Here is a 23,051-nt window from a genome sequence, read left to right on the forward strand (position 1 = left end):
AGTCATTGATGCTTTTATTAAGATTAAATTTGGATATTTCTTGAATAAGCCAAACAAATCCAGATATATAGCTTCAATTTTCAAGAACAACGGAATAAGGAGAATGAGGAATGTCAAAAATTGACAATCTTTTATTTTGTTCCACGATTTAAATACCGAGTTCTTTCACATTTCAAAGAAAATTCCAATCCAATCCCAACACCACATTCTACTGTTCCAGATAAGACACAAGGTTTTCCTTACAAACTATCAAATCCTTACTCTTAAACCAGACAAACAGCAGTACATGTGTGACGATTTTCATGAATTAAGATTCTGACGTGAATTCAGCCAACCAAAAGGGGAAGCATTTGAAAAATACTGCTCCTGCCCCCACACACAAAATGTTAAATTTTAGGTCACTCATATGAAACAGGAACACAAAGAACACTGTAGTCCCTCCAGCTCCACTCTCGCCCTCTGCTGCCTCTTCAAACACAGAAGGGGAATCAGCCTCAGACTTGACTCAGGACAGAAGTTGGTGGACAGGATACTGGGGCTTGCACTGGCCATGGAAGTAGCATCATCTGTGGTGTCAATTACAGCCTGGGCTCTGCCTTCCACATCTTTCAGAGCATCCATGTACCAGGATGGAAAGGAATTAGCAATGGTACTGTCGAGCTTGCCTAAAACCTCTAGGACTTTCCTCTTTCTGATTTTGAATTGGCTCTTAGACCTCACAATAATTCATAATGTGGAGGAGCGTTCTTAGGCCCCTCCCGGTGCTCCAGGTACTTTCTCTGCACCCAATCTACAGTGAGGAGCTCCCTGGGCTTCCCATAAATGAAGGCCTCCCTCCCAGCACACACCCTGTCGAATTCAGTGCTTCCCAAATGACGTCCTCAGAGGCACAGCTGCCCTTGATGTAGACCACACTCAGAATACGAATTAGGAGGTGGTTCTTGGACATTCCCTGGCCATCACTCAGCCTCCCCTGGTCGCTGAGTTCTACTGTTTTCAAAGACATAGGAGTGGTTGTTGGGGTCCATCTCAGTCAGGGCAATGCCAATCATTAGTTCTGTGAACTCATGAGCTTTCCCGAAGATCATAGGAAAGCAGTCCTTATACTTCTTGATGACAGTCTTCAGCATCTCAGCCTTTGTGACAGGCTCCTTTGGTTGGTATTTGAGGAGAAGCAACTGCACCAACTCAGCCACCTTTTCATCCAGTGCACATGTGAGCAAGGATTCACTGTCTGACAAGGCACGCCATGTAGGTGTATCCTCCACTTTTTGCCTGCTGGACTCCTCATCCAATGGGCCTCACAAAGGGGAGAAAGAGCAGGAGCTCAGAGGTCTCTGGGGAGCATCATGAAGAGGAATCCTGGGAGCACTCGGGAAGAATTGGAAACCCAGCAGCAGGCATGTCCTCATCCTCTAGAGCATCCAGAACCAGAATAGAGGATGAGGAGGAGGAAGAGCAGGAAGAGCAGGAGGGGAATAAAAAGTGGCAAGAGGAAGAGGAAATGGAGGAGGCTTCCTCCTCCTCATCTGTGGAATCCTGTGCATCTACCAAGACCTGTATCAGAACTGGGTTCTGGAAGTCTTGCTCAAAGTTGAGGTGGGGAAGGCTTGGGAAGAGAGCTGTGCTGACTGTTTTTCAGAAGTAGCATCCTTTAAGCAGGGATGGGGAGGATGGGATCCCAGAGGCCTGAGGGAGGGAGGGACAGTGTGAGTGGCCTCAGTTGAGAAACTCACCCATGATGGCTGACAAAGGCCGACTTACAGCTCTTCTTCTCTTAAGGTGGTGTTCTAGGGCCTGACAGGTCACCTGTCTTTATAAGGGGTTTGTTCCCTGGAAACCTGCAGGAGGATGTGAGAGAGCATCTCGGGGCACAGGTGGCAGGCAGAGCCCCAGACTCGGAAACTGATAGTAGGTGGGGAGTGCCGGGTGCTTCGTGATGGGAGATCACTGTCTTTCCACAGAGTTCTCTTCTCGTTGAATGTCCAGCCCTGGGGTTCCTCCCTCTGCTTAACTGAAGCTGCCCTCCTCAGAGAAATCTTTTTCTCTGACTGACTCCTAAAATGGAAGTCAGAAAGTTGTACATCTGGCAAGCTTGATGTCTTCTAGAGCTGGCCGCAGGCGCAGGGACAGGGGAGGGGCACTACCATCCATGGGCATTCCATTCCAACCTTCCTAGGGGCTGTGCCTGGACTCCTGAAACTGCCTGGGCTGCCTGCCCCTGGCCATCTGAGTCTTCCATCTCCAAATAAGCCCCTCCCATCCCTGAGACCTGCAAGGTGGAAGGGAGGGAGAATCGCATCCACCCACAGTGGGACGGGGCCTCCTAAGGCCTATACTCTCTCGCTCTTCTGTCCAGACAGCAACCTTTCTTCTAAAATCCATTCCAAATCCTTCCCCTTTACTGCTGTGTGTGAAGTTAATATCAGCTCTCACCTAGCCTATGTCAAAGGCTTTCTTATTGTTGCTTCTTTGCCTATTCTTGTCCCAGAAAAAACCGTCATCTGTTCAGCAGCCCGGGACCCTTTTAAAAAATCCAATTCGTGTTTATTTTTTAATATACACACATCAGATTTAACTATGAGGTGAAGTTATATGTGTGTTGGCAAATGTATTGAGTACTACATTTACCTCCCAAGTATCATACTGACCAGTTCCATCACCCTACATATCCCGTGGGCATCCGATTTGAGGTCAGTCACTACACTTCTCCACAGCTCCTAGCAAGTATGCTCTCTTTTCAGTTCACATTGTTTTAACTTTCACAATTTGTCATATGACTAAGTCCATAAAATACGAGTTTAAAAGTGTGGTTGTATCATTTTTCATTACAACTAGCAAGGAATGAGAATACCCGTTGTTCCATATTCTCGCTTACATTTGGCATTTTAGATTTTCAGGCTGTAGTCATTCAAACAAGTGTGCATTCTAATTTTTTTGTTTTTTCTTTGCATCTCCCTAATGACAAATGATGTTATATGCTTCTTTGCAATGTGTATATCCTCTTTGGTAAAATGTCTGTTCAAATCATTTGCGTCTTGTAAACAACTAATAGATTTCATTTTTAGAGCATTGTTAATCCAAAAATACAAAGAGAAAACCTCATCAAAAGTACAGAGAATTCCTAAATATCTACACCATCCTCCTGCCCTGCCCCATGCATGCGCGCACGCGCGCGCACACACACACACACACGCACACACAGTGTCTCCTATTATTTGCATTTTGTATTATTATGGCATGCTTGCTACAGTTTATTTGACCTCTACTGATGCCTCATTATTAAGTCAAGTCCACAGTTTACATCAGGACTCACTCAACATTGGTGATGCTATACCTTTTGATACGTGTGTAATGGCAAGTATTCATCTTTCCATTATCATACAGAATTATTTTACCATTCTAAATCTCCTTTGTACTCCACCTATTTATCAATCCCCCATGTCCCACCCCCAGCCCATCAGCCCATGGAAACTACTGGTATTTTTAGTGTACTCATTGTTGACCGTTCCAGAGTATTATATAACTGGAATCTTACATTATGTCACCTTTTTAGCTATTCTTCTTTCACTTAGCAATATGCATTCACAATTCCTCCAGGTCTATCTCACTAACGGTGCCTGAAAATTCCTGTTGCTCAACATGCATGTCGACATTTGATGTTGCAGTGTTTGGGAATTCAGCCATTCTCCCGGGGGCCAAGTGCTATCTCCTAGTTGTTTTAATTTGCATATCTGTAATGACATAGGACATTCGACAGTTTTATGTGCTTATTTTCCATTCGTATATATTCTTTGCTGGCATATCGTTTCAGATTATCTTGCCCATTTTATATTTGGTTTTCTTTTTTCTCATGATTGGATTTGCAGAGTTTTGTGACTTTCTCACAGTTTTGGAGTCTGGTGGTCCAAGAGCAAAGTGTACACAAGGTTGGTTCCTGCTGAGGGCTGTGAGGGCAGGATGCTTTCCAGGCTCTCTCCCCGCCTTGTAGATGGTTGTCTTCACTCCGTGTATGTTCACATGGTCATCCCTCTACTCATAGCACGGTGTCCAAATTTCCCCTTTTTATAATGACTCCCATCATATGGGATTAGGGACGGCATTAATAACCACATTTTTTTAACTCTTAGTTTAAGTTCATGGTACGTGTGCAGGATGTGCAGGCTTTTTTCACGATATGTAAGTATTATTGTCATAGAAGGTTGGTTTATATAGCATTATTTCATCACTTGGGTATTGTGTATGGTAAGATTGTTTTTTTCTGACCCTCTCCCTCCTCCCACCCTCACGCCTCTGGTATTTGGGCCTTAGTGTGCATTGTTCTCCTCTGTAATGTCCTTGTGTTCTCAACATTTTAGATCCCACTTATAAGTGAACATTTGACATTTGTTTTCTGCTCCTCATTGCTTTGCCAAGGATAATGGCCTCTGGCTTCATCATTTTCCTGCGAGCACTGATCTCATTCCTTTTTCCTGGCTGTATAGTATTCCATGGTATATATATATACGCACGTATTTCGCTATCAGTCTATCATTGATGGGCATTTCAGTTGATTCCATGTCTTTGCTATTGTGAGTCAGATGCCTCATTGAACATACACTTGCATATGTCTTAATAATGAACGGTTATATTCATTTAAATATATGCCCAGTAATTGGTTTGTTGGCTCGGTGAATGCTATTTTGGTCTCTACGTCTTTGAGAATTTGACAGACCGTTTCTCCAATAGTTGAACTAATTGACACTCCACCAACAGAGTAAAAGCATTCCTTTTTCTCCACAACCTCACCATGATCTCTTATTTTTTTTGACATTTTAATAATAGCCATTCTGTCTGGTTGAGGTGGTATCTCACTGGAGTTTTGATTGGCATTTCTCTAGTGATCAGTGATGTTGAGCTTTTTTCATATGCTTCCTGGCAGCATGTATGTCTTCTTTTGGAAAGTGTCTGTGCATGTCCTTTGCCCACCTTTTAATGGAGTGGTTTTTTTCTTGTAAATTTGTTTAAATTCCTTGGAGATGCTGGATATTAGACCTTTGTCACGTGCACAGATTGCAAAAATTTTCTCCCATTCTCTGGGTTGTCTGTTTACTCTGTTGATAGTTTCTCTTGTTCTGCAGAAGTTCTTTACTTTAAATACATCCTGTTTGTCAATGCTCGCTTTTGATGCAACTATGTTTAGCATCTTTGTCATGTAATTTTCTCCTGTGCCTATTTCCTGAATGGTATTGCCTAGGTGTTTTCTAAAGTTTTTATAGTTTTGGGGTTTCATTGAAGTCATTAATCCACCTTGAGTTATTTTTGTATATGGTGTAAGGAAGGGGTGTAGTTTCAATTTTCTGCATAAGGCAAGCCTTTGTTCAACAGGGAGTCCTTTACCAATTGCTTGTTTTTGTCATGTTTGTCAAAGTTCAGATGGTTTTAGGTGTGCAGTCTTATTTTGGGTTCTCTATTCTATTCCATTGGTCTATGTGTCGGTTCTTGTACCAGTACCATACTGTTTGGTTACTTTAGATTGTAGTATAGTTTGAAGTCAGGTGGTGTGAAGCCTCTAGCTTTGTTCTTTTTGCTTAGGATGGCCTTGGCTATTTGGTCTCTTTTTTGGTTACATATGGATTTCAAAATAGGTTTTTTTTCTAGTTGTATGAGGAATGTCAGTAGGAGATTAGTGGGAATAGCACTGAATCTATAAATTGCTTTGGGCAGTATGGCCACTTTCATGATACTGATTCTTCTTACCCATGAGGATGGAATGTTTTTCCATTTGCTTGTGTCATCCCTGATTTATTCGAGCAGAGATTTATCTTTCCCCTTGAAGAGATTCTTCACTTCCCTTGTTAGTTGTATTCCTAGCTATATTATTCCTTTTGTGGCAAATGTGAAAAAAGTTCAGTCATGATTTGGCTCTCACCTTGCCTGTTATTGGTGTATAGGACTGCTAGTGATTTCTGTATATTGATTTTGTATCCTAAGACTTTGCTTTAAGGTATGTTCCCTCAACACCTAATTTATTGAGAGTTTTTAACATGAAGGAATGCTGAATTTTATCAAAAACTTTTTCTGCATCTATTGAGATAATCACGTGGTTTTTATCTTTGTTTCTGTTTATTTGATGAATCATATTTGTTGATTTGCATGTTTTGAACCAATCTTGCATCCCAGAAATCAAGCCTACTTGATCCTGGTGGATAAGCTTTTTGATATGCTGCTGGATACGGTTTGCCAGTATTTTGATGAGCATTTTTGCATCAATGTTCTTCAAGGATATTGACCTGAAGTTTTCTTTTTTTGTTTGTTTGTTTGTCTCTGCCAGGTTTTGCTATGAGAATGATGTTGGCCTCATAGAATGAGTCAGGGAGACGTTCCTCCTTTTCCAATTTTTTTGGAATTGTTTCAGTAAGAATAGTACCAGCTCTTCTTTAATAACCACTTTGAACTTACTTGCCTCTGAAATAATCCTGACTTCAAATAATGCCACATGTAAACTTCAACATAAGAATTTAGTGGGGATGCAACTGAACCTATAATAGTGGAAAGGGAAGTGGCAGACCTATATGTATATTATTACTCATGTGTAGTTATAAACACACACACATGCTCATATATATATAAATTATATTTTAAAAACCATATCTATCTTTCTTAAAATTCTAAATCAGCTTTTAAACGTAAACACCACATGGTTGTTTGTGGAAACTTCTGAATAGGGGGCTGAATTTTGGAGGAACTTTCCAAAGGGGAGAATTGTGATTTCTACCTCTTTTCTAAATTTTGCAACAGAAATATATGCAGTATTTATTTGTAAGGAAAATATTGAAATAAGCCTAAGAAAAGCATGAGGAGCAGTCCAGTAGGAAGATAAAATACGGTAAGCTCATGGAACAACAACAACAAAAAATCCTTGAAATTTACATGACTTAACACAACAAGTTTATTTTTTGGCACAGAAATTCTGATTTTAGTTGGCAGGGTGTTATGGGCTGAATTATGACTCACTCCAAAAATTCATATATCCAAGTCTTCAAACCCAGTATCCCAGAATGTGACTGTATTTGAAGACAAACTTTGAAGAGGTAATTAAGTTTAAATTTTTTTTTGTATTATTAGTAGAGACAGGGTTTCACCATGTTGAACAGGCTGGTCTTGAACTCCTGACCTCTGGTGATCCACCTGTCTCAGCCTCCTAAAATGCTGGGATTACAGGCATGAGCCACTGCTCCTGGCCAGGAATCTTAACATAAAAAGGACACCATAGCTTGGATAACTGAAATAGGAGTAATTTATAACCAAGGTATCAGAGTAAATTCTTTCTTTTAGCAACACGCTTTTTATGTTCATCCCTGTCTTTCCACGTCTGGCAGACCTTTTCTTTTTATGGCTGCATGGTAATCCATTGTATAGGTGTATCACAGTTTGTTTATACTGTTGGTGGGAATGCACATTGGTAAAACCACTACGGAGAACAGCTTGGAGACTCTTCCAAAAATGAAAACAATACTACCATACTATCCAGTAACCCACTCTCGGTGTGCCTGATGAAATCAATTACTGCTGAAGTGCTGCCTGCACAACCATGTTCACTGCAGCATGGTCTTCAGCAATAGCCAAGATTAATAAAGCAACCTAAGTGTCCATCAGCAGATGGCCGGATAAACAAATTGGTAGCATACCTTACTGGCCCAGGTACTTTATTTCATCCATAGAAACGGCGGGGCCATAGGCATCAGCATGGAGTGGCACTGGAGGTGATATGGTAAGAGATGAAATAAAGCCAGGCACAGAAAGAATAAATTCACATCATTTCATCACTTAAGCAGCAGAAGCTAAAAATCAAAACAATGGTGATTTCATGGAGAGTAAGATTCCTTAGAGATGGTTACAGGCTGAGAAAATGTGAAGAGGGGGTGCTGGGAGAGAGTAGGGATGAAACAATGTTCACAAAAAACTTGTTAGAGAGAAAGAATCAATAAGACTTAGTATTACAACAGTCACAACAGAGGTGACCATAGTCAAAATGTGATTGGTTGTACTTTGAAATAACACAAAAGTGTCAATTAGTTGCTTGAAACACAAGGGTAAGTAATGCATGCCTGTTGGGTCATATTTACCCACAGTGGGTTCATGCACACATAAACCTATATCAAATACATATCATGCATATACAGCCTTCAAGAATGCTATGTAATGATTATTTTACTCAGGAAATAAGTGATATTACTGGGATCAATATCACACGGCGTTTGCATCTGAAATGTCCACTCTGATGATGTTCCTTTGTTGGTGACCTGTTCCTCCTCTTCTTTGCTTTAATATTTTTCTTTCATCTTGACATTTGGAGAATGTAGTGAATTATGTGACTTAGAGAGATGAATTTTGTCTTGTATAGTATCTTTCACGAGGTTGTCTGGATTTCCTGAATTTTGAAGGTTGAAAAGCCATCAACAAATTAAATAATTTGTGAAATGGTCTTTTCCTCAGAGTTGTTTTCCAGTTCTTAATTTCTTTCTCCGCCCACATGTCTTTTGGAGATGCCAATGTTTGCAGGACTGAGATTGCCATACATAATCTCAAAATGTCTTTGGGGGTTTTGGGCATTTGTTTTTATTCTTTTTCTGTCTCAATTTTCTGGCTAGAGTTGATTCCGGGAGAACTGGTTTCAGGCTCAGAATTTTTTCCTCTGTTGGGTCTATTCTGTTCTTCTGCAATTGCATTCTGGGAATTCCTTCAGTGAGATTCTTTCAGCCTTATCACCGTTTAGCGGACAAAAGTGGCGACTTTCATGCTCCCTGACTTTGTCGTTTTATTTGGTTCCTCCAGATTTCCTTGGTTTGGACGACTTATTTTACGGATCTGCGGTCATTCCTGTCCAGTTCTAAACAATTCGTTTGCGGCCGGCACCGCATAAACACAGAACCATTCTTTGGGAACTCGTGTGGTAGTGAGGAGAGGAAGAGGCTCTGGTTTCTGGAGTTGCTGGAGTTCTTGTGCTGGTTCTTTCTTTATCTTTGTGGGCTGATGTTCCTTTGCTATTTGAAGTTACTACATTTTGAATGGATTTTTTATTCTTTTATACTCCTTGATGCCCTTGAGGGTTTCACGGTGGTGGGTTCTGTCAAGAAGCTTCATTTCTGGAAGATGTTAGGGGAAAAAGCTCAGGTCAGTACTCTTGGGCTGTGTGCTCCACCTTTGGGGACTGGTACCAGGCCCACATCATTGTTCTCTGTCCCTGTGATGTAAAGCAGCCGCTCTGCTAGAGACACCGGGGTGTTCCTTGTCCACCGACCACAACACTCTGCTGGGAGTTGCTGTCTAAAGTGCTTCACTGGGGCGGCAGCAGCAGAGTCTATGCTCAAATGCGCATACCACCAGCAACAGCGGAATGGCCCAGCTTATTAATAGATGAAAATACATGAATTTCCTAGGTATAAAATCAACATACGAAAAATAAACTTTGTTTCTCTGCAGCAACAATGAATATGAAAATAAAGAAAACATAACCTCTAACCTATCATTCCAAACATTAAGTACCTTAAAAAAAACTAACAAACCAAAGTAAAACGTTACAGAAAAACCATTTACATGTCATTCAAAAATATTAATGAAGACCCACAGGAACATAAAATAAAATAAATTCATCGGAACGAAGTTTCAATAGTTTTCCTTAAAACAGAATCGATAGAATAATTGTAATCCCAAATCAAAACAACCAAATTGCTTTGGACATGAAGGCATCTATGAATCACCTGATTCTAAAATATAAAGACATGCAAACAGCCAAGCATAGTCAATATACTCTTGAAAAACTGCAATTCATCCAACAGATAGTAAGAATTACAAAGTAGCTATTGTATGAAGCGTTGGCTATCTGGGTGCACGGATTAACACATAGACCAATGGAACTGAATGGAAATTCCTGAAAAACAAAACCAACAAAGTATGTATAAATGCAAGCTTAATTGATTAAAATATGTTCCAGCTTTAGCACTGGAGACTGTCTTGTTGAAATAAGTATCAGTGGAACAACTAAATATCCATATAAAAAACCTTAATGTAAGTGGAACCCTTTTTCATGTTATACAAAAAATGCAATTACAGGGAAATTCAAAACCTACTTTAAAAATGTTTATTATAAAAACTTCAAAAATACAGAAATGCACGGAATAATAAACAAGTCTTTGTACAGATTATCTTTTAGTGAGTCAGCAGGATGAGTAAATTAGAGCATCAGTAAGGCTGGAGTTGAAAGGAACTGAGCTCTGCAGGGTCAGTGATGCTCTTCAGTAACAAGAGGCCGAAGAGATGATGGATCAAAGAACAGAGAAAATACTTTCCTATCTCTATATCCTCAACCATAGAAAACCCCTAATTCTTTCCATAAACCTTGCTGAAGTGAGCTTTAAGTCTCAATGGCGAAACATTGCTTAGAGGAGAGGCACACACAGGATGGGGACATTTCCCCTCTTGCGGGCAAATCCTCCCTGCCAGCCCTGAAGTCTGGTGATTCAAAAACATAGTGAACAGTTCTATTTCAAGACAGTCATGATGGGAGGCTTGCTGTGTTGTTGGCGAACCTTACGGCCAGGTCACAAACACACTAGCAGTGGCAGAGTGCAGGTTGCTCCACATGAAATAAGTAGAGGCCTGCACTCCCTCTCCACATGGATAAAGAGCTCCATGCTTCTGTTCAGCTGCTGCTCTTCTCCTGACAGTACTCTCAGGAGGATTCATGAGTCCTGAGATTCAAAACAAGCGTGTTATTGTGTTGCCAGGGTACCCTGAGGAATAGGGTGCTCTGCACCCACTGCTAGTCAGAGATCAGCTCAGCTGTTCATGAAGCTGGCCACTCCTTCATAGCCGTCTCCACATGTCCCGGGGCAGTTGTGGCCTCTGCTCATAGCCAGGGTTGGATGGAATCAAACTTCAAAGCAGCTCAAAGTGAAAATCCATGAACAAAGCTCTTCTTCTTCCCAGGCTGGAGGCGGCTGGCGGTAGAATTCAGCTGTGGCTACATGGGATATCTCGCCGACTTTCTTCACAAAGTCCCAAAGGAAACGTAGTTATAGATGGTATTAAATAAAAAATGGCAGCCTATCCTTTACCTCTGGTATTGAAGCAATCTACCCGTCCCCGAAGACTACGTTCTTAGGAATTAAAATCAGTGAAGTGTCAGGGGCGCTTTTGCGAGAGTGAGCACCACAGCCTTCTCCGTATGCCCCGTGAAGCTCACCTTCAGTTCCTGTTCTCCAGATTAATTCGAGCCTTCGTGAAGATGCTGCTGCCAGTGAAGTTTCGGTGCCGCAAATGTAAGGAGATATTGGGCACCAGGTTGAAGGAGGGAGGGCATTACAGATTTCAAGAGAATAAAACATTTGTGCGTGTGTCAAGAGTGATTATAAAATACATGAAACTTGTCGAAAATGGAAAACCAAAGTATGTCTTCATTTGATATTTGTTACCATCAAAGGTGGCACAATTTTTACTTTGGTGCTTGATATCTCCCTTTATCTTCTCACAAATCTAATCCAACAACAACTTTTGTTCCTTCAACCTCTAAAATCCATTCCAAATCCTTCCACTTTTTCAATCTCCATTGCTACTGCTGTGTGTGATCTTAACATTCTCTTTCACCTAGACTGGGCTGAAGTGTTCTTTGTTGCTGCTACTTAAAAAAAAAAAATCCCATTCCATGGCATGGATGCAGCCAGAGGCCATTATTCTAAGCAAATTAACACAGTAACAGAAAACCAAATACTACATGTTCTCACTTATAAGTGGGACCTAGAGAGAAGAACACATGGACACACAGAGGGGAGCAACACACACTGGGGCCTTTCAGAGGGTGGAGAGTGGGAGGAGGGAGAGGATCAGGAAAGATAACAAACGAGTACTAGGCTTAATAGATGGGTGATAAAATAATCTGTACCAGAAACCCTCATGACACAATTTACCTGTGTAACAAACCTGCACTTCTATCTCTGAAAGTAAAAGTTAAAAAAAATTTCAAAAACACACATAAGATTTAACTATTATGTGAAGTTATACGTATTTTGGCAAATGCATGGAGGCCCATATGTACCACCCGAGTATCATAATGACCGGTTTTATCAACCTAAAATTCTCCCGTGCATCCCATTTGAGGTCAGTCACTGCACTTCTGCAAAGGCCCTGGCAACTACGTTCTGCTTTCAGTTCCTATAGTTTTAGCTTTCACCATGTCATAGGAAGAGGTGCAGAAAACACTGTTTTAAAAGTGCACCTGTATCAGTTTTCATCACAACCAGCAAGAAATGAGAATTCCTGTTGTTCCATATCATCTCTTACATTTGATATTTTAGACTGTTGGATTTTAGCAATTGTAATAAGTGTGTATTGCAAACTTCTTTGGTTTTTGTTTGCATCTCCCTAATGACAAATGACATTACATGCCTCTTTCCAATATGTATATCCTCTTTGATAAAGTGTTTGTTCAAATTATCTGCATGTTTTAAAAAAATAGGCTTCATTTTTAGAGCATTGCTAATCCAAAAATACAGAGAGAAAACTTCGTCAAAATTACAGAGTTCCCACAGATCTACACCATCCTACCTGCTCTGCCTCACCCACACAAACACACACACACACGCACACAGTGTCTCCTATTATTTAAAATGTCTATTATTATAGCACGTTTGCTACAACTGATGGATCTGTATTGATACCTATTTATTAAGTCAAGTCCACAGTTTCCATCAGGATTCACTCAACATTGTGGTTTTGATAAGTGTGAAATGGCCAGTATTCATCATTACAGTATCATACAGAATTGTTTCACCATCCTAAATCTCCTGTGTACTCCACTTATTGATCGATCCCGCATTCCTTAATTCCAACCCCTGAGCCCTTGGAAACCACTAATATGTTTAGTGTATTCAGCTTGCCTCTTCCAGAATATCGTATGACCAGAATCATACATTATGTCGCCTTTTTATATTTTCTCCTTTCACTTAGCAAAAGGCTTTCACGATTCCTTCAGGTCTGTCCCACTAACAATGATTGAAAGTTCCTGTTCCTCAATACATGTGTGAACATTTGTTGGTTCAGTGTTTTGGGTTTCAGCCATTCTTCTGGGTCTGTAGTGTTGTATCTTAGTTGTTTCAATTTGTGATTCTCTAATCATGTATGACATTGTATTATTCTGTTTTCACACGGCTATAAAGAAATGCCTGAGATGGAATAATTTATAAAAGAAAGAGGTTGAGTTGACTCCCAGTTCCACACAGCTGGGGGAGGCTTCAGGAAACTTATGATCATGGTGGAATGCGAAGGGGAAGCAGGTACCTTTTTCACAAGCTGGCAGGAAGCAGAAGCACAAAGGAGGAAGTTCGAAACACGTATAAAATCATCAGATCTCGTGAGAACTCACTCACTACAAGGGGAAGAGCATGGGGGAAACTGCCCCCATGATCCAATCACCTCCCTCCCTTGACATGTGGGGATTAAAATTTGAGTTGAGATTTTGGTGGGGACACAGAGCCATCTAACCATATCAGAAATTGAACAGTTGTATACGATTACTTTCTATTCTTATATATCCTTTGGTGGGGTACCCATTTAGAATATTTTGTCCATTTTCAATTAGGTTTTCTGTTTTCCTATAATTGGGTTTCAGCGTTTTGTGCATATTTGAATATATATTTTTTATCAGATATGTGTTTCACAAAACATTTATCCCAGTCTCTGGCTTGTTTTTTCTCTTAGCAGTCTTTTAGAGTAGAATTTGCTAATTTTAATGAAGTCAAATTTGTATCTCTTTTCTTAGATGTTGGCACTTTTGATGTTGCATCTGACAAAGTCACCACCAAACTCAAGGTCAACTAGGGTTTGCACCTGTAAGTTTGATCAAAATTTTGGTGATGCATCTAAAAAAGTCATTACCAAACCCAAACTCACCTAGGATTTTCACCCCTAAGTTTGAATAAGGTTTAAAATTCTGATAAAATATGTTTGTCAACAAATGAATTATTTCCACATAAACAAATGTGTAGTGAAATTAATTGGTGAAACTTTTGGTGGAAAAAGACAGCAACATTTTAAAAAGTATGAAATTATTCATACCCTGTTCACTTCTACTCAACTTCTACATTGATATGTATTCCTTATAAGGAATTTCAGGCATTTGTCCCAGAATTTATGCTCAAACATGTTGATTATGTTTATCCCAATTTTAGCCACAAAGGAAAAGCAAATATGTGTTCATCAGGAGGAGGTAGGTCCAGTCTGTTATTGTACAGAAATAAATTGGCATTTTCGGGAGAAGTTGCCAAAGTAAGGCAGATCTCTATGTGCTGTCATGGAAAGATGCTGGGTACATTTTAATAAGTGAGTATCATGGCATGTCAGGGTTGCAACAGCAAAGTACCGCAACCTGGATGACAAAACAACAGAAATTCACTGTCTCACAGTTTTGGAATCTGGTAGCCCAAGAGCAAAGTGTACACAAGATTGATTCCTTATGAGGGCTGTGATTGCGGGATGTTTTCCAGGCTTCTCTCCATGCCTTGTACCTAGCTGTCTTCCCTCCGTGTCTACTCACATTGTCATCTCTCTACTCATATCTCTATGTCAAAATATCCCCTTTTTATAGCGACTTCCATTAAGGCCAGCATTAATAACCTCATTTTAATTTGATTATCTTTGAACTAATCCTATCTCGAAATGACTGCCACATTTTAATTTCAATGTAGAAGTTTGTGGTCGAGGCAATGGAACTTATAATAGTGGCAAAGGTAAGTGGCAGATCTATATGTGTATCATTATATCATTACACATGTGTGTGTATATGTACATATATATGTATACATAAAATAGCACACCCATCTTTATGAAAGCCCAAAATCGAAAATCATATTTACAATTTGCACGGTCCCATTGTTACTTGTGGGAACTTCTGAGTAGGAGGCTGAGTCTTGGAGGAAGTTTGTAAAGACAACAATGCCATTTCTATGTACTTTTAGAATTTTTTTGCAACAAAAATACACGCACCATTTACTTTTAAGTCAAATATTGAAATGACCCTAAGAAAAGGAAGAGGAGCACTCCTGTAGTCACATTAACAGTAACCTGATGGAAGAGAAAAAAGTCCCTGAAAGTTAAATGGCTTAACACGAGTTTATTTTTGTGCAAATAAATTCTGATTTAAGTTGGCAGGGTGTTGTGGGCTGAATTGTGTCCCTCTTTCCAAGTTCATATATCCAAGTCTCAACCTCCAGTACTGCAGAGTATCACTGTATTTGGAGACAGACCCTTTGAAGAGGCAACTAATGTAAACTGAGATCTTATGGTTAGGATCATATTCAATATGACTGGTGTCCTCATAAGAAGAGCAGATTAAGACACAGACACACAGACCAAGGAACAACCATGGAAGAAATCAGTGAGACAGTGGCCATCAGCAAGCCACGGAGAGGCCAGGGAAGAAATCAAACTGGCCAACACCTTGATCTTAGATATTTAGCCTCCAGAAATGTGAGAAAATACAATTCTATCGTTGAAGTCACCCAGCCTGTGGTTCTGTGTTATGGTGTAAGAAACTAACCCACAGCGGGTCCTGGCTTTCAATTCAGACAGGAATCCAAGCTGCTTTCACCTTGTAGCTCCACGTCACAACAGATATCAACTGCTGAACAGAAATGGAAGCATGGGAATGATGCACTGGTTTCTGTCTACAAATGATCCAGCCAGGAAGGCGAGCTAGACAAGACAGAGGCGGGCACTTGTAGCCTCTTCCACATGTTATTACGGTGCTCAATGAAAAGCAACTATTATAACTAATGACAGGAAGTCCCTTCATAGCTTGGAATTGTTTCTGGGAATGTCAGCATAGGCTTGAAATCTTCCAACTTTTTCTTGCACTTACGAGGTGCCTGGTGGTTTCAAATACAGGATTACATCCAGTTTTAAAACAATTCTGTAAGTCTTCACAGGGAGGGTCAACATTAATCCCTCAATATCACTTGGCACTGTCCTTTAGTAACCTATATAATTTATTCAGGCTGAGAATTCTCTCATAGTTTTGGTGTATGGTAAATAATCTACCCTTTGAGCCTCTGCTACCCTGCATAGGACGGAACATTCCTGAACAGCTATACATGTGCCTGTGGTTCCCTGCAAGCCAGGATTTTCCTGTGGAGCAGGTACACACACAAGAGACAGTAGAAAGATGTTTAACTATTGTTTATTTCTCATCAGAGCTGGCAGGTTCCCCAAAGTACCCTGGTCACGTCCTAGGCAGTCTTCAAGATTTTGTTATTGTTTTGCTTTTTTTTTTTTTCAGAAATTTACCTTCTTGTAGATCATTTACAAAGTGATGTCTATAGCCTTTCCTCATCCACAAAGTTTATGAAGGAAATATTGGCATGTGATCATCTACAAAAGCTTATTCATCTCTGTTTGTGTTCAGTGCCCTGTTTCAAATAATGCATCGCATTAAAATCATACTACAAGTATCAAATATTAGGAAGATTTCAAATAGGTTATATCTGACCTTAGGATTACATGCCAAAAACCCGTATGTTATGTGGCAAATCAGATCTTACTCTGCAGCCTATGTGGAAATACGTTGATCGTGTGTTGAAGATGCCCAGCCTAGGTATGGAAATGGCACTATCCAAAGTGAATATTCACATCGAAGGGCCTTTATCATGGAGGAGCCCCAGGGAGGGATGGATCACTCAGGGAACTTCTCCAGGGACACACAGTGGTCTATGTCAGGGAAAGGGCAGATGTCTCTGGGCTCTTGCACTGAGGGCTGGGCACAGGTTTCAGAGGCGAGACCACAGTGAGAAGTTAGTCAGCAGGCCAGCTTCCAGAGTTGCACAAGGGAGCACACAGGGGAGATCTACTGGAGGGTGCTGTAATGTGGGAAAGGCCTGGGGCTGGACAAAAGCACTGGCACCCACACACAGTCAGCGCTCAAGAAACCTAGGGCTCATAACAGGAAGAATTTAGCTAAAGAAAGCCCAAACGATCCCTGAATGGTATTGATTCCCATTGTCACCTTTCTTCTCTAGGCCCATCTAAATACTTTGTCACAGGTTTCTTCTTTATGTTACCTGGAAGACATTAGGAAATATGAAGAGAAGTGACTTAACGGGAAGAAGGCTATGCTCAGGCTGAGAGGAGCGGGGACAGTGTGGGTCTAGATGATTTCGGAACTCAAGCCCCAGCCAGTTACTTTCTAATCATGTGATCATCATGGGATCTTGGGGAATTTGTCATGAACTATAACCTCAGCTTCTTCGTCTGTAAAACGGGTTTGATAATCCCTGTGCTGTAGAATTGCTGGAATGTGTAATGTGAGTAAAACACCTGCCACACAGCTTGGCATGTCTTGGAATTTTAATAAATGGCAGTTGTCATCAATATGATTATAAGCCCAAAGTCTACCACTGTCTTTGGAGAAAAATTCAGCTCATGTTTTTATCCAAAACGTCAAAGAGAACATCCAGCTGAATATGTCATGGAATATGAACTGAACCAAAAGTTTGGCTTCGTAAATATAACTCAGGACATTTACTATCTAAAAGGATATATTGTATCATTCAGCTAAGGAGAGGCTTGCACAGCTGCATACAAATCAAAGATTGTAGACTTTGAGTTAAGGACCAACTCCTTTTCACCTTCCCCACTGATCATCCACCTAACCACTAGTTTTATTTAAGCTCCACTAAAAATCTACACATTGCTTAGACTTGTCCACGTACTTTCAGAAGAACCAACAAAGGGTTCTCATCACTGTCAATGGAATGGGCTTGGGCTCTCCAGGCCAGGCAAATGAGTGTCAGCCAGAGGCTTCTGAGCACCACATCAAGAATTCCTAACCACATTTCTCAGAGCCACTTGCAGATGATGAGAGTCAACCACCTAGTCCTTGGCCACTGTGTTCCGGCTCCCCAGTGACAAACCTGGGACACCTTCCATAAACTTCCCCATGTGGAACTCTCTCTGCTTCATCATCCACCCAGAACCAACTGCTCAAGTAGTTTTCCCATTCAGGCTTTCTCTCAGCTTCTGAATCTGGGCCCTGCCACCACCCAGCCATAATAATCCCCCTCAGGAGGACTCTGAGGTCTCTGGAGAGGAGACTGAGAGTCCGTCCCCTCAGGAAGGCTCTGAGGACTATAGAGAGGAGACTGCGCAGGACCCTCAGGAGGACTCTGAGGACTCTCAGGGAAACTCTGGGGAAGACTCAGTGAAGTGGAGGAGGAGCAGATGGTTACAGGACTCTGGAGAGAAGACTGGAAGTCCTCCCCCTGAGGAGGACTATGAGGAAAGAGGAGAGGAGACAGGGAGTCCTCCCCATCAGGAGGACTCTGAGGACTATGGAGAGGAGACTGGGAGTTGTCTCCATCAGGAGGACTCTGAGGATTCTGGAGAGGAGACTGGACAAAACCCTCAAAAGTACTTTGAGAACTCTCAGGGGAACTCTGGAAAAGACTCAGTAAAGTGGAGGGGAAGGAAGGGCTCACAGGAATCTGGAGAGGAGACTGGGGAAAACCCTCAAAAGGACTTTGAGTACTCTCAGGGGAACTCTGGAATAGACTCAATAAAGTGGAGGAGAAAAAGGAGCTCGCAGGATTCTGGAGAGGAGACTGGATGTCCTCACCCTCAGGAGGGCTCTGAGAAATCTGGAGAGGAGACAGGGAGGCCTCCCCCTCAGGAGGACTCTCAGGATTCTGGAGAGGAGACTGGGAGTCGTCGCCCTCAGGAGGACTCTCAGGAATCTGGAGAGGAGATGGGGAGTCCTCCCCTTCAGGACGACTCTGACGACTCTCAGCGGAACTCTGCAGAAGACTCCGCATCCCAGCAGCAGGCATCTGCTTGTCCCCTGGAGAACGCAGAATCTCTTATTTTCAAGAAATAACAAACTAAAGGGCCTGAGGAAATGCAAAATATTAACAATCCTTTACTTTGTTCCAGTATTTAACTGTAGAGTTCCTTCACAGTTTCAAGAAAATTCCTACAGCAATACCACATTCACCTGTGACACATCACAAAATGAGGTGTTGCCTTCCCAATGTGGTGCGGGGTTTTGTGTGTGTTTTGTTTCTACAAATATCAAACTACATTTTAACCAGATAAACAGCAAATACACGTGACTAACATCTAAACTAACATCTGAAGCTATTTAAACCTGTCATTAATAGGAAAAGCATTTGAAAAATACCCAAAAGGAAAACAGGTAAATCCCTTAACCGCCCATATGGAACAGAAGTGCAAACAGCACTGTGTTCTCCCCAGCTTCAGCCGGCCTCCCCACCACGAGAAATCCTCACCAGCCTCTTCAAACTCAGAGGGTGACTCCACCCCAGACTACCAGAAGACAGGGCTGGGGACACGCATACTGGAGCCTGCACCAAGCCCAAAGTGCGGAGTCATCTGTGGTGGGCCACACACTGGGCTCTCTCTTCCACATCTTTCAAAGCCTGCTTGTACGAGGGTGGAAAGGTAATAGGGACGGTATTGTTGAGCATGGCCAAAAACTCCACTAGCCTTCCTTAGATTTCTGAATGAGCTCTGACCACAGGAATCTTCGGGAATGGAGTGAAGAAAGTTGGGCACCTCCCGGCACTTCCCAGGTAATGTTCCCACCCAACTTTATAGGAGCCTCTGGGCTCCCAAAGACAAGTGCTCCTCCCAGCACGCACCTCCCTCATCTCCACTCTAGCACATCCCAGATGATTCTCCTCAGAGGCAAGAAAGCCCCCATGAAGATGATACCCACCAAGAAACAAGAGGTGGTTCTGGGGCACGCCCTGCTCATCACTCACACTCCCCTCACAGCTGGAGTTCTCTCCTAATGTGTTACAAAGACAAACATCCTCAGGGTCCACCTCTCTCAAGGAAATGCCAAAAAGAATCTCACCATGAACTCAAGCTTTCCAAGATCGGCAGGGTGCAGCCCTGTACCTGCCCATGACATTCACACCATCTCTGCCTTAGACAGGCTTTCTGCTTCCGCTTGAGGAGTTCTGAGGAGAAGCAAACCACCAACCAACCACCTTTTTCACTCCAGTGTATAAGTGAACAAGGGCTCAAGTTTCTACTGCTACCACTGTCTGTCACACCTTCAGCTTTCTAGCAAGGTGTCTGAGGTGCTTGTATCCTCATCTACTGGGCTGCTGGACTCTTCACTGAATGGGCTCAAAGAAGTGGAGGAGGAGGAGGAGCTCACAGCACTCTGGAGAGGAGCTCCCAAAATTCCCTGTGGGGAGGACTCTGAGACCCCTCAGGGAACTGTAAGAATTCAGTGCAGTGGAGGAGGAAGAGCTCGCAGGACTCTGGAGAGGACGCTGCGCAGGCCCCTCAGGAGGACTCTCAAGACTCTCAGGAGAACTCTGGGAAAGACTCAGTGAAGTGGATCAGAAGGAGCTGACAGGTCTCTGGAGTGGAGACTGGGCAGGCCCCTCAGGCGGACTCTGAGGACTCCCATGGGAACTCTGCAGAAGACTCCATGCTAAGTGTAGAGAGCATCTGAGAGGTTTTGAGAGACGGGAGCAGGCCCCTCAGGGGTCTCTGAGTGTTTCAGGAAATCCCGTGGAAGACTCCAGCAGAAGTGAGGAGAGGCATAATTGCTGGCAGACCTGGGAGAAGACTGGAGTCCTCCCCTGGGAGGAGGACCAGAGGAAAGCGAGGAGACAAGGGAGACCTCCCACTGGGTGAGGACTTGAGGAGCCCGGACAGGAGATCAGATCCTCCTGTCAGGAGAAACAATGAGGAATTCTGGGAGAGGAGACAGGGAGGCCTCCCTCACAGGAGGACTATGAGGAAAGTGGAGAGGAGACAGGGAGTCCTCCCACTCAGGAGGACTCTGAGGAATGTAGAGAGGAGACAGGGAATCCTCCCCCTCAGGAGGACTCTGAGGTCTCTGGAGAGGAGACTGGGAGTCCGTTCCCTCAGGAAGGCTCTGAGGACTATAGAGAGGAGACTGGGCAGGCCCCTCAGGAGGGCTCTGAGGACTCTCAGGGAAACTCTGGGGAAGACTCAATGAAGTGGAGGAGGAGCAGATGCTTACAGGACTCTGGAGAGAAGACTGGAAGTCCTCCCCCTGAGGAGGCCTATGAGGAAAGTGGAGAGGAGACAGGGAGTCCTCCCACTCAGGAGGACTCTGAGGTCTCTGGAGAGGAGACTGGAAGTCCTCCCCATCAGGAGGACACGTATGAATCTGGAGACGAGACAGACAGTCCTCCCACTCAGGAGGATTCTGAGGAATCTGGAGAGGAGAAAGGGCGTTCTCTCCCTCAGGAGGACTCTGGAAAGGAGCCTGGGAGTCCTCCCCCTCAGGAGAACTCTGAGGACTATGGAGAGGAGACTGGGAGTTGTCTCCCTCAGGAGGACTCTGAGGAATCTGGAGAGGAGACTGGGCAAAACCCTCAAATGTACTTTGAGAACTCTCAGGGGAACTCTGGAACAAACTCAATAAAGTGGAGGGGAAGGAGGAGCTCACAGGAATCTGGAGAGGAGACTGGGGAAAACCCTCAAAAGTACTTTGAGTACTGTCAGGGGAACTCTGGAAAACACGCAATAAACTGGAGGAGGAGGAGGAGGTCACAGGAATCTGGAGAGGAGACTGGGGAAAACCCTCAAAAGTACTTTGAGAACTCTCAGGGGAACTCTGGAAAACACTCAATAAAGTGGAGGTGAAGGAGGTGGTCACGGGAATCTGGAGAGGAGACTGGGGAAAACCCTCAAAAGGACTTTGAGAACTCTCAGGGGAACTCTGGAAAACACTCAGTAAAGTGGAGGTGAAGGAGGAGGTCACAGGAATCTGGGGAGGAGACTGGGGAAAACCCTCAAAAGGACTCTGAGTACTCTCAGGGGAACTCTGGAAAACACTCAGTAAAGTGGAGGAGAACAAGGAGCTCGCAGGATTCTGGAGAGGAGACTGGACGTCCTCACCCTCAGGAGAGCTCTGAGAAATCTGGAGAGGAGACAGGGATTCCTCGCCATCAGGAGGACTCTGAGGATTCTGGAGAGGAGACTGGGAGTCGTCGCCCTCAGGAGGACTCTGAGGAATCTGGAGAGGAGACTGGGAGTCCTTCCCCTCAGGAGGACTCTGGAGAAGACTCGGGGAGTCCTCCCCCTCAGGACGACTCTGACGACTCTCCGCGGAACTCTGGAGAAGACTCGGCATCCCAGCAGCAGGCATCTGCTTGTCCCCTGGAGAACGCAGAATCAGAGAAGAGGATGAGGATGAGAAGGAAGAAGAGGAGGAGGAGGGGGAATAAAAAATGCAGAGAGGAAGAGAAAATGGAGGAGGCTTCCTCCCCTTCCTCATGTGGGGGATCCTCTGCATCTACCAACTCCAGTATGAAATTTTATTTCTGGAAGCCTGCCGAAAGCTAAAAAAGGAAAGGTTTGGAGAGAGAGGCACCATGAATATTGTTCAGGAGCAGCAGGTAAACGTGTGAGCACGAATGGGTATGATAGGATCCCACAGGCCTGAGGGAGGGAGGCACAGTGCCAGTGGCCTCAGCTGAGAAACTCACCCATGATGGCTGACAAAGGCCGGCTTACGGCTCTTCTTCTCTTAAGGTGTGCTCTAGGGCCTCACAGGTCGCCTGTCTTTCTAGGGGGTTTGTCTCCTGGGAACCTGTAGGAGGATGTGAGAAAGCACCTCAGGGCACAGCTGGCAGGCAGGAGTCTGAGGCACCAGGAATGACAGTGGGTGGCTACGGGCTGGGTGCTGCCAGGTCCGCCCTGCTCTGGGGTAGGGCCTCTGCGGTGAGTCACGCCTGTGCACTCACTCCCTGACTCCTGGCAGTGCCTGGCCTCCTGCTGCGCTTTTAGGATGTATGTGTCCCTCTGGCCTGGAAGTTCAACTCCTGGTTCCTGGAGCACCTGCAAGAGGAAGTGAGGGAGACCCTCCAGCTATGACGTCAGCTGAGGCTGGCCAGACTCCCAGATTCCCACAGTTCTGAGGTTCGTGGCCCCCTCAGCATTCAGTTAGCATTGTCACATGTTCTCAGACAGGGCCAGGCCCCCACCACTCTGCTGGCCTGAGGCAAAACCTC

At 43.5% G+C, this 23,051-nt stretch overlaps 1 protein-coding gene across 1 annotated transcript; it reads right to left on the minus strand.

The window, feature by feature from the left end:
* Positions 1-220: 220 nt before the first annotated feature.
* Positions 221-22,742, minus strand: MAGEC1 (MAGE family member C1). Its single transcript, XM_031662639.1, is given in 8 exon segments — positions 221-698; positions 701-844; positions 847-998; positions 1,000-1,300; positions 18,077-18,883; positions 19,314-19,350; positions 20,750-22,197; positions 22,527-22,742. Coding segments are annotated over 8 exon segments (3,189 nt in total). The 5' UTR covers positions 22,531-22,742; the 3' UTR covers positions 221-402.
* Positions 22,743-23,051: the final 309 nt, after the last annotated feature.

The sequence above is a fragment of the Papio anubis genome, unplaced genomic scaffold (genome assembly GCF_008728515.1).
Source record: "Papio anubis isolate 15944 unplaced genomic scaffold, Panubis1.0 scaffold820, whole genome shotgun sequence".
NCBI classification, from domain to species: domain Eukaryota; kingdom Metazoa; phylum Chordata; class Mammalia; order Primates; family Cercopithecidae; genus Papio; species Papio anubis.